This window comes from Dermochelys coriacea, chromosome 23, assembly GCF_009764565.3.
Source record: "Dermochelys coriacea isolate rDerCor1 chromosome 23, rDerCor1.pri.v4, whole genome shotgun sequence".
Taxonomy (NCBI): Eukaryota; Metazoa; Chordata; order Testudines; family Dermochelyidae; genus Dermochelys; species Dermochelys coriacea.
In genome coordinates, this window is record NC_050090.1 from 2,348,814 (window position 1) to 2,361,310 (window position 12,497).

A 12,497-nucleotide genomic window follows, 5' to 3' on the forward strand; every position below is an offset into this window, starting at 1 on the left:
GGAGCCAGTCGTCTCCCCTACTCTGGGCCTCGGTTTCCCCATCTGTAACCTGGGAATAAGGCTCGTTGGTAAAGCGCTTTGAGATCTACAGATGAAAGCAGTGAGGTCCTGGCAGAGCAGTACAGCATAGTCCCCTTCCCCCGCTCCACCACACATGTATCCCGGTGGGACTGTACTCACATGAGGGGAATTTGCCCCTTCACGACTTGAGCAAGGCCTGAAATTTGCTGTAAGGCAGCTGGAAATAACTGTGTTCACACTGCCCCCAAAGTTTTGGAGACAGCGGAGGGAAAACAGTGGCCCAGCCCCTGAGAAGACAGTAGGACACAGACGTTAATGAACTTAATGGAATTATTAATAATAATAAAAATACAGCAACATCTGGGCCACTTTCCCCAGTTTCTGGTGGTAACTGCAAACCGTTCTGCTCTGGGCAATCTCCAGTTGGGGAAGGAAAAGTGGGTGTCTCTCTAAATAATACATACAGAATAATCAGAAGAGTGAAGTGTTTAAACCGTCTGTAAACTCTTCCCTCCCTCCCCCCCGGATGCTGGCAGCGTGGGGCCTGTTGGCCTAGGACAGCCCTTGAGCTAGGGGTCAGTACAATGTGTCAGACACACAGACTGGGGGGAGGGGGAAGAGGCCCATATAAAGTGGGGGTGAGATGGATTGAAATGTGGGCGGGGGGTGACAGCAGATCAGGTGGACTGCGGGACAGGGAAACAGACAGCAGTTGGAGCTAGAATGGGGGGACAGACAGACACCAGTGGGAGTCAGAGCTGGGGGGGGGAGGGAATATAGTGATGGGACAGACAGACAGACACCTGTGGGAGCTGGAGATGGGAGGGGATATAGGGAAGAAAGGGACAGAGACACCAGTGGGAGCCAGAGCCGGGGTGTGGGAGGTATGGGGAGGGGACAGAGAAACAGACACCAGTGGGAGCCTGAGTTGAGAGGAATAGGGAGGGAGGGGACAGACAGACACCCGTGGGAACCGGGGGTGGGGGGATATGGGGACAGACAGACCAACAGACACCTGTGAGATCTGTGGGGGGGAATGGAGGGATACGGGGAGGGAGGGGACAGACAGACAGATACCTGTGGGTGGGGGGGGTTATGGGGAGAGAGGTGACAGATACCCACCCGTGGGAGCTGGCGGTGGGGGGTATATGGGGAAGGAGGGGACAGACAGACAGACACCCGTGGGAGCCAGAGATCGGGGGGATGTGGGGCCAGACAGACAGACATCCATGGGAACTGGAGATGGGGGGGGATGTGGGGCCAGACAGACACCCGAGTGAGCAGGAGATGGGGGGAGATATGGGGCCAGACAGACACCCGTGGGAGCTGGGGGGGATGTGGGGCCAGACAGACACCCATGGGAGCTGAGGATATGGGGCCAGACAGACAGACACCCGTGGGAGCCGGAGATGGGGGGGAAGATATGGGGCCAGACAGACAGACACCAGTGGGCCCCGGAGATGGGGGGTATGTGGGGCTAGACAGACACCCGAGGGAGCAGGAGATGGGGGGAGATATGGGGCCAGACAGACACCCGTGGGAGCCGGAGATGGGGGGGATGTGGAGCCAGACAGACACTCGAGGGAGCAGGAGATAGGGGGGAAGATATGGAGCCAGACAGACAGACACCCATGGGAGCCAGAGATGGGGGGGAAGATATGGGGCCAGACAGACAGACACCAGTGGGCCCCGGAGATGGGGGGTATGTGGGGCTAGACAGACACCCGAGGGAGCAGGAGATGGGGGGAGATATGGGGCCAGACAGACACCCGTGGGAGCCGGGGATGGGGCTGGATCGGGGCCCGGCCGGTGCAGCAGCAGGCGGGGAGCGAGAGATCGGCATGTGGGGGGGGGGAGGAAGAAGAGGAGGGGGGGAGGAGGAGGAAGAGGAGCCGGGGGGGGGGGGATCCGCCTCCGAGCCGGCGAGCCAGGCAGGGGTTAAAGAAAAAGCCCCTTCCACTTCCGGATGTGCTCACAGCTCCCGGGGCTGGGCAGACAGAGCATCTTCCTCCCTCCTCCTCGGCGAGCCCCGGCCCCGAGCTCGCCCCCCGGCCCCGGGACCGTCCCCCGCTGCCGCCGCCCGGGGAGGAAGCCGAGCAAGCGGGGAGACGGGAACCTGCCACCGAGCCCAGCCCGGCCCCCCCTCTCCTGTGCGCTGGAGCTTTTTGGGGTGGGGGGGCCCTGATCTCTTGAAGGGGGTGGGGGCTGTAGAGATCTGTCCCCCCCACCCCACCCCTCTTCCAGCTTTCCCCCCAGGAGCCCCCCCCCCCGAAATTGGAAGGCAAGAAATCTTTCTGGGCAGAGGACTGGGGAGGGAGGGGTGGGAAGAAGGGGGGTCTCCCCCTGCTTTGGGAAGGGGAAGGAAAGCAGCGGAGTGCTTTGGGAGGGGGTGTTTGCTCCATCACCCCCCCATTCCCCCCCTTCCTCAGCCCAGCACCAGGGTGGGTTGTTTTGGTTTTTTTTTTTAAAGGATCATCAGTCATTCTGCCTTTGACAGCTCTGAATACTTGACGGACAGCTGAGACAGCCAAAAGGACTGCTGGGGAGAAAGAGAGAGAGAAATCGACTGCAACCCCCCCCCCCGCCGCCCCCCAGCTTTCTCCATTACTCCCCCCCGCTACCCCCCCCCCATCCACCAATGCGTTCCCTCTTTGCATTAGCTCTTTGGCCAGCACTGAATCAGGGTTAACCAAGCCAGGGAGGAGGAGACCCCCCCCCCACCCGGAGCACTGAATTGTTTGCAGCAGTTTGGACCCAGAGCTGGGGGTGGGGGGGTGGGGGAGATCTCGGATCCTCGCCCCCCACACGCAGCCCACTTGCTAAGGAGAGCGGGCGAGAGAGCGAGGAAGCAAGACCCTGACTTGGACGGAACCGCCGGGCATCCAATGGCACAAAGGGTAGGTCTGAGTCTTCCCGACGGGTGTGTTTGGCGAGGGGCTTTCGGAAGTGGATCTGGGATTTGAAAAGGGGGTGGGGGGGGGTTGCTCTTGTTGATGAGCGGGGCTGATGGAGGCAGCCGTGTGTGTCCGTGTGTGATCATTTCTCTCCCCAGCCTCTCGCCTTCCTCCGCACTTCTTCGCTCGGCACAGACATCCCTCTCTTCCCCGTTGCCGGGCTTGCTCTGCAAGGGCCAGATGGGGGGGAGGGGGGTGTTTTTTCCGGGGGCGGGGGGGAGATGTTTACACTTAACTTTTTCTTTAAAAAAAACGGGGGGGGGGATCTCGGAAGGCGCTTTGTGTTGTCTCCCGGCGTTGCTCCGTTTCCTCTCCCAACTGTTCGCTTCGCTGCCTTCTCTGTCCTGGCCGGGGGGAGCCGGGCGATGAAAGTGTGTGTGTCGATACAATCGATAGATGGGTTGTGATTGTGCACAGCGCTGCTGCCTTGGCTGTATTCTCTCCCCCGGCACGTCTTGACTTTCTCCACTCTCGGCGTGGTTGGGAAAGACTCGGTTGCTCATTTAGGCGCTTTAATAGGTTTACATTTAATTGGGGGTCCTTTGTGCTTCGTTTCTTACGTTTTTACAACTTATTTTCGACTCTAATCTCAGTGGAAGGAGCTGTGGCGGTCAGAGCCAGCAGTTAATGGGGCTCTAATCCGCCCAGTTGTTAGAAATGGAGCAAACGGTTCCTGAAAGATTTTCCTCCTATTTTGAAATCACATTTCGATTTTGCTGTGAGCTCTCTCAGGATCTGACGCATACATACTTTTAGACACAAACAGCCCAGCCTCTCTATCTTATTAGCAACCCTAAAATATCCGCACAGCTGTTAAAATATAAACTAACCCTAACCGGCTAAAAGCGGGGGGGGGGGTGAGTTAATGCCAACGTTAAAAAAAAACGAGTAACTTCCTAAAAACTTGGGAGAAAAGGCAAGTCATCACCCAGCCGTATTTTCTACACCCTGCACAAGTTAAGTTTCCATGCGTAAGAGAAAAGTTTGTCGTTCAAAAGAAGAGGGGGAAATAGGGCTGGGAAAGGTCGGTGCGCTTTGAAAATGCCCTGAAGTCTGGGGAGACAAATTAGAGTAAAACGATGCACGAGCAGCATTATTGTGTGAGAGCTCGTGTGTGCTCTGGGAGCGAAAACAGAGGTAAACAACTTTTTAAAAAGGGCAAATAAAACTCAGATCGGCTTTTCCGGGTGCGCAGCAAGTCTATTTAGATTTTAAAAAGAAAGTTAATCCGTGTTTCAACCGGATTTCCCTCCTGCTCATAAAAATCGAAGGCTTTGATTGTATAAATATTTTCCCCTCAACTCATTCCAACGTCAACCAACCTCCAAACAGCTAATGGAGAATTAAAATGGCTTGCTTGAATTGGCTGAAAAGGCTTGAGGACTAAAGTTGGCAATATTTAAATAAGAATAGCTGTCATGTTGGAATAATTTCACAGTCCTCCCTTCCTCCCCCCCCTTTAAAAGGTCCGTTAAGGTAAAAAGTGAAAAGCGTGTTTAATAAATTATACCTCAGTTCACAGAGTTCAGTGTTTTAAAAAAGAGAGATTGAGAGTTTCTTTCTATTGCTAGTTAGAGACCGACATCTAAGGACGGGCAAATTGAGGATTTAAAAGTTTATTTACAAGGAACCAAGGAGGGAAGATTTTCAAGCAAGACTCTCAGAACTCAGGACCAAGTTCATGTTTTAAACCTCAAATTTCCTCCTCGACAATAGGTTGAAAATGTCTGCGTTTTAAAATAACTCCAGTTCCAAAACGGGCCAAACAATGTTGCAAAGGCGAAGTTTGCACGAAAATAAGAAGATTTATCGCCTCAACGTTAGAAACTTTTTTTAAAGGCGAGAAGGTGGGAGATTGGAGGGGGAAACTTCCCAGCTAGGGTGAGAGGAACAATATTCCAACCCGCAGCTGGGCTGGGGTGAAAGTGACCACCTCGTTTGATGGCGTGAAAGTGACACATCTTGCAGCGGCTGATCATGAAAGCCGCAGTGTTGCTGGAGTTAAATTAACAATGTTGTCGGGCAGGAACTAATTACCCAAAAAGAAGGTTTAAATGACAAAAGGGGTCGGCAAAGAGTGGTATTGATTTTTTTTTTAAGCTGGAAATCAAATCAATGCAATTCACAATGTTGTGATTAAGGGCTTATATTTCTCCACTTCTCGCCCTCCCAATATAGGTCAGATCAACCCCTTTTGTCAATAGCTTCTTTACAAAACTAACAAACATGCCTCGGTTTTCTTTAGGGGACGCTTGTCATGGGGAGGGCCGTTGCAAAATAACTCCTCCGGCTCTGATTACGCCTCAGAGACAGTCTGGACAAAAATGACTTCTCCAGCTCCCCGGATCTGAGCTTGCATAGGGATGTTTTGGGTGCAAAAATTCCTCCCCCACTTCCTCTCTGCCTCCACGGCCCGGGGGCGGCGGCTGAGTTTGGGAGCGGGGGGACTAGGCCGGCGGGCGGCCCCCCTGGCTCACCCACCTTCCCCTTCTTCTCCACCTGCCTTGCAGTACGATGACCTGGTGCATTACCCTGCCATGGATGGAGTCGCTTTGCCAGGCTTCGGGGACCCTCACTCGGGTCGGAGTTTGCAGCACCACTCGCTGAGCCAGAGCTCGCCGTATGGATCGGCCGGGATAGCCCACCGGGCGGGCATGCCCCCGGGGCTGGGGAATACCGACGCCTTGAAGAGGGAGAAGGATGAGATCTACGGGTAAGGAGCCGGGGCTGTGCTCTGGAAGGGGGGGGGCGACTCCCAGAGACTAGCGGGGACGGGGGGGGGTTCTCCCTAGGATTGGCCCAGGTGTCTGTGGGTGTTGTGTGAGTGTAAAGCCTCGGAGTTGTTTTATTTGGACCTAGGCGTTGTCTGCTTGGCTAGCCCGCTAATGTTTCGGAGGCTCTGTCTCTTCATTAGGGCGCTATCCATCTAATTACCGGGGGACCCCTGGATCCATTTGATTTCGAGTAGGCTCTGGTCAGTTTCGCCGCTGGTGGGACCATCTGCATCTCTCCCTTTTATTTGAAGGGGGGGGGTGTAGGTCATTTGCAGTCGAGATTTCTGAACGTGGATCAGTCTAATTTCTAGCAGGACCGGGGCTGTCTATCTGTCTAGCCGTTTTCTGTCTGTTTTCTCCCCATCCTGTTTCTTTGGTATTTGTTTGTTTCTAACCATGTATTTCAAGGGGGAATCTCTCTCCTCCTGTCATCCTGGTAGTTTCCAGGAGAGAGAGACAGAGAGAGAGAGATTTACCCACCCCGGACAAAACAAAGGGCACTTTGAGAGGAAAAGGCCGGGTTGTCCTTTTAAAATCAGGCTCCCAGTGAGGGAGCGGGGCTTGTGGATGAATTCAGTAAAAAACGACGCAAAGTTTGGCTCCAAGGGGAGAAGAGAGAAGTGGCTCGGGGGACCCTGGAGTGGGGGGTGATTTTGAAGGCCCGGGGAGAGGAAGTTTTTCTCGGCTTGGTGTGAGCACTTTGGATTCCTGGCCTCTCATTGCTCTGCACTGTGGGGCCATCAAAATTATGGACCTTAGGTCAGGTCCCGGCCCCGTCGCATTTTGCGCTCAGGACCAGAAGTGGGGGGTCATTGCTGGAGAAGGGGGATGCCTTTCCAGGCAGGAGAAAAGGCTGCATCAGAAAGTCCAGAGGTTTTCTACAGGTGAGGCCAGAAATGCAAGACAGGGAAAGACCCAGGGAAGGGAAGGAGGGGACATGAAATACACCTTTATTTAACACAGCCTCCTCCTGAAACCTAAACCCGCCCAGTCCCTTGGGAAGGCGTAAATAAGTGAAAAATGCCGAGGTGTCAGACATGGACCCACTGCATTTATAGGGAGACAAGGGAAAGGTGGAGAGAAAGAGGGAAAGAAAGAGAGAAAACACAGAGGAGAAAGGGGACAGAAAGGAAGGGAGAGGGAGGGAAAGAGAGAGGACATAGAAAGAGGGAAACAGAAGGGGAAAGGGAGAAGAGAGACTGGAAAGAGAAAGGAGAGAAAGAGGGAAAAATAGAAAACAAACGGAGAAATAGAAGGCAGCAGCCCAGGAGGGAAAGAGAGAGAAATAGCTCCCTTCTGGAGAAGGTCAGCAGCCAATGTGGAGGACAGAAAGAGCAGAAATTGCAAAGAACAGAACCCATCCGGGACCCCTTCTCCCCGCACCCCCAAAGATTTCATAGTCACCATTGGAGGAATAGGGACCGGGTTCTACAAGGGGCATCAAAGTTTGCCAGCCTCTTTCTTCAAATCCTGGCTTTTCTGGCTCCATGTGAACATTTCTAGGAGCAGGGAAGCAAAATTATTTTCCTGCCCCAAGGGGCATAAAATGCCCCTATTCCCCCTCTCCTCCCTCCCCCCCCACGTGTGCGCCCCCTTTGCCAAAGTGGAGGCTGCTTTTAATTTGCAACTATTTGTTGTTTTTACTCGTGGGCTCTGTGGAGACTCTCGGCTCGGCTGCTGGGTGGACACGCCAGCTCTCAAGTTCCAGGAGGGAGAGACACACTTAGGAGATAACATGGCTTACTTTGGCTGCCAATATTTACATAGCATATGCTGTGTGAACTTGTGCAGCGAGCTGGAAATGCACAGTGTGTGTCTAGATGGAGCGGGAGAGAGAGAGAGAGGCTGCTCTGGCCTATGTGGATATGTGTGGGTGTGTATAATATATATGTGTGCGAGTGGGGATATATAAACGATCACAGGAATGTAGGGCCCCGCGCTGAGACAGGACCAAGTAACCCTATCCCAGTGGTTCTCAAGCAGGGGTATGCGTACCTCTGGGGGTGTGCAGAGCTCTTCCAGGGGGTACATCAGCTCATCTAGAGATTTGCCTGGTTTTACAGCAGGCTACATAAAAAGCACTAGTCAAGTCAGTACACACTCAAATTTCATACAGACAGTGACTTGCCTATACAGCTCTATGTACTAGACGCTGAAATGTCAGTACAATATTGATATTCCAATTGATGTGTTTTACAAGTATATCGTAAAAAAGAGAGAGTCGGCCATTCGTCAGTAACAGTGCGGCGGTGACACTTTTGTATTCTTCTGTCTGATTTCGTAAGCAAGTCGTTTTTAAGTGAGGTGAAACTTGGGGGGATGCAAGACAAATTGGACTCTTGAGCGGGTTACAGTTGTTTGGAAAGATTGAGAGCCATGGCCCTAGACCGTCCCTGATCAGTGTGTGGTATATGGCATATGCATGTGTCCCCGAAGTGTGGTCAGGGTTGCACCCTGTGCGTCTATGGAACATTTTGTATCCACAGTGCGATATAATCGATATATTACACACTCGCTGCCTTAGTTGTTATATTGCATGAGCGCTGGGTAAGCTGGAAAGCTTGCAGCAGAAGTTGGTCCAACAAAAGCTATTCCTGCCCCGCCCTTGTCTTGCTACTGTCCTGGGCCCAACAGGGCTACACGAGTGGAAAGTATTAAACTGCCAACACGGCATGTCTGGGTAGACAACATTTTGGGTATATTCTATATACACAGCTACAAAGTGTGTAAAGCTGACATATACACACACAGAGTGTACGTGTATCTCTAGCTATACATGCAGTGTAAATATGTGGTTTTAAAGGTATTTAGGCACCTAAATACCTTTAAAAATCTGTCCTTAATATGCTGTGGTATACATAGTGCCCATATGGATCTTTAGCTACACACTGGGTATAGGATGTGTGTATGTGCATACATGGATAGCTGTTCATTTGTCGGTCATTCTGTGTGTGTGTATGTGCAGTAACATTGTGACGTGTGTAACAATGTGGTGCACTGTGTATATGTACGTATAGAATAGTTTTGTGTCTATATCTATATCTATCTATCTATATATATATTTACACATTGGGTGTATGTATGGCATGCTCTGTGTGTATATATATTTATACACACAGTGAGCAAGATGTCTCTCTCACACATCATACACACAAAGTATACTAAACTTACACATATCAAAGTATACTAATCATTCACATCTCATACACACACACACACAAAGTATATTAATGTTGCACACTGTATCTGTATGTATAGACTGTTTTGGACAGGCAGCAATTCTCTAGGCCCAAATCCCTGTTTCACGCTGGCTTGTGTGTTTGTTTATATGAGTGTAAAGTGAGAGCAAAGTATTGCCCAATGGTAGCGTTGTACGCCCTCTTTACATGCCCGCTGCACTTGTGTAAATGCCTGCATAAGTAGCCATTGTCTCTAGTGTGTAAATGATCTATGCACTCTGTGTGTGTGTTTGCACATCGGTAGTACACTGAGTCGGTATATACAGACTTGTGTGCGTGTGTACACACAGTGTACAGGACACTGCCTTTGTATTCATGTCTTTACTGCACATTTCAACGTATGGGTGGTGGATGTGTTGTGTGGTAGTTTTAAATCTGAAAATAAACAAAATTTCATAGCATGGGCCCGATCCTCAGATGGGGGTCGCTGCAGGGAAGTTAACGGCTGGTCAGTTTACACCACCTGAGGATCTGGCTGTGGCTGCATAAATCTGGGACGCTATCAGTGAGCGTACATGTCCGCATACACGCAGAGCGTGCCATAGGGTTGCAGTTTGTATAGTGTGTCTGGAACCATATTCAACAGAGGAGCGGTAAAGTGAAATCTGGATTGGTATCTTCCATGCATGTAAACACTACCCAGTGTGGGAGTAGGTGTTATACACCTTGCCTGCATTGCATTGGCTGAGTGTGAACAGAACTTTTAGCATGTGTTTTGTGGGGCAGTGTTATGTGCTGCTGGGCGGGTGTGTGTGTGTGTAGAAACACACAGCGGGGTATAATGCCAACACACACAAACATGTTATAAAAGATATACTCACCATCAAAATCTGTTTGCATGTCAGTTTTGTGAGCATATGTCATGGCACGTCAATATATGTGTTTGTGGGTTTAACCCCCCCGTGGTGTACAATGCTGATATCCTCACACCCAATGTTTTGATGTATCTGATGTCACGCTTGTGCATCAGTTTTATAGACTGCAGTGCATCTATACGCACAAACCCCTGTCCATACAGCTGTATGTAATCTTGCTATACACCTGATACTGCCGCACAGTGCAAACACACCACACAAATATTTCCAGGCACATAAGGTATTTACATATGATATTTGCACACGCAATATACAGTATTGTCTAGGTAGAAATATACATCATGTGCACCTTCTCAGTCTTTCGATACTGTACAATGCGGATGCACTCTATATGCATCTGTATCAGGGTGTGTACATATATATATAATATGTATGTTTATATGCATACCTATGAATTACGAACCTTCCTGTACTATGCAAAGTGCATTCATAGTATAGAGAGGGAGTGTGTGTAGAATATGTACGTTTTATGTGCTTTGTGTATTTCCTCCCCCTCCTTCATTTTTCTGCTTTCTCTTTTTCTCCTTCCCCTTCTCCTCTAATTTTCTTTCCTTCTTTCCGTGCTTTCCCCCTTCCCCTGACCCTCTGGTTCCTACTCCCAGTCTCCTGCTCTCTGCTTCTTACATACATTTTGATTATTAATGTATTGGGTGTATTATGGTGGGTGCCCAGGGACCAAGAGAAACTGGGTCCCCTTTGCGCCTGGTGCTGTATGAACACAGAGTAATGGAGAGAGCTCGCCTCTCCCATTCACAAACCACCCCTTCCCTCCGCCTCCCCTGAGCCCCCCTCTCCCCTAGGGCTGGACCTTGCTCCCTTAAGAGAATGGGCCCAAGCAAGGCCATCCAGCAGTGAATGTTGCCAGCTCAATCCAGTGTCTTCTCTGTAGCAGCTCTCTCCCCTCTATCTGAAGTGGTGCCAGTTGTGATCCAGAAAGGCACCACAGTCCAGCTACACTAATGGGCGATGGCACATCAAGGAAGGAAATCAGGGTGCCTTTGCCTGGTAGCACCAGGCATATCACACAGCTAAGGGGTGTGCGTGTCCGTATGATGCATGCAGGTTAAAATTCTGTCTATGCATGTGTAGTGTGTAAAGAGTGTGTGTGTATGTACATACTTTAAATGTCATCCCGTATGTATTATTCACACTCCATGTGTGTGCACATGCACTAGGTCATCCCCTAGCCGTGTGTATATGCCCTCATAACGTTCCCCCTTGTGCGTGTGACATTTTCCAGACCAAAACATTTTGTATTCTGTGGTTTCCAATGACTTTTTGTTTCAAAATTTCCTTTGATTCTCTTTTTAAATTCCAAACACTGTTTTAAAACAGTCAGAACAACTTTTCAATTTTATTTCAACAAAACCTTTGGCTCTAAATGATTCCCTCCCAAACACACTTTTAAAAGCTGCCCAGGGACTGAGACAAATTTGTTCTTCCCCCAGCTCTGCTAATGTGTATGTATATTATATACGCTGTGTGTATACACACTAATAATGCTCTCCCTTGTGTCTGTGTGTAATATATGTGTATATACACACACAGTAATAATGACAGGTTTCAGAGTTGCAGCCGTGTTAGTCTGTATCCGCAAAAAGAAAAGGAGGACTTGTGGCACCTTAGAGACTAACAAATTTATTTGATCATAAGCTTTCGTGAGCTACAGCTCACTTCATCGGATGCATTCAGTGGAAAATACAGTGGGGAGATTTATATACACAGAGAGCATGAAACAATGGGTGTTACCATACACACTGTAAGGAGAGTGATCAGGTAAGGTGAGCTTTTACCAGCAGAAGAGCGGGGTGGGGGCATTTTGTAGTGATAATCAAGGTGGGCCATTTCCAGCAGTTGACAAGAATGTCTGAGGAACAGTTGGGGTGCGTGGGGGGTGTGTGAAATAAACATGGGGAAATAGTTTTACTTTGTGTAATGGCCCATCCACTTCCAGTCTTTATTCAAGTCGAAGTTAATTGTATCCAGTTTGCAAATTAATTCCAATTCAGCAGTCTCTTGTGGGAGTCTGTTTTTGAAGTTTTTTTGTTGAAGATTTACCACTTTTAGGTCTGTAATCGAGTGACCAAAGAGATTGAAGTGTTCTCCAACTGTTTTTTGAATGTCATAATTCTTGACGTCTGATTTGTGTCCATAATAATGCTGTCTTGTGTATTATGCGCACTGCGTCTGTACCCACCAGTAACGTCACTCTGTGTATTATGTACCGGTACATACAATTCCTACACCAGGGCTACATATACTATATACAGTAATCATGTACTATATATTCACTATGTGTATTATATTCAGGCTTGGAAGGATTCAATATTTAATCAGAAAATGTTGATCGCACTGCATGCACCAACAAAATATTTCCATCAATAAAAACTGAAATTTACAGCTTAGCAAAGTGAAAATGCAGCTTGCAAACTGCTTAGAGTTTCTTTACCCTGGCTATTTTGACATGGGATGGACGGTTTGCATTTTCATGATTATAAAGCTTTTTGAATCTCAGTGTCAACTGTCATAAAAGAGTGATTGCTGGATGCCCCCTGCAATTCCCACAACTGTGACAATTTAAAATAAACAAAAACGGGGGAAAATGCTTAAAAATAAACCTTGAAATTATTAAAA

The 12,497-nt window shown here is 49.4% G+C and overlaps 1 protein-coding gene across 1 annotated transcript in view; it reads left to right on the plus strand.

Moving 5' to 3' along the window:
- The first annotated feature begins 1,797 nt into the window (after positions 1 to 1,797).
- Positions 1,798 to 12,497, plus strand: part of MEIS3 (Meis homeobox 3) — a 34,895-nt gene continuing 24,195 nt past the window's right edge. The window contains 2 exon segments of the mRNA XM_038381592.2: positions 1,798 to 2,918; positions 5,486 to 5,688. Coding sequence (XP_038237520.1) covers positions 2,907 to 2,918; positions 5,486 to 5,688 — 215 coding nt within the window. The 5' untranslated portion in view covers positions 1,798 to 2,906.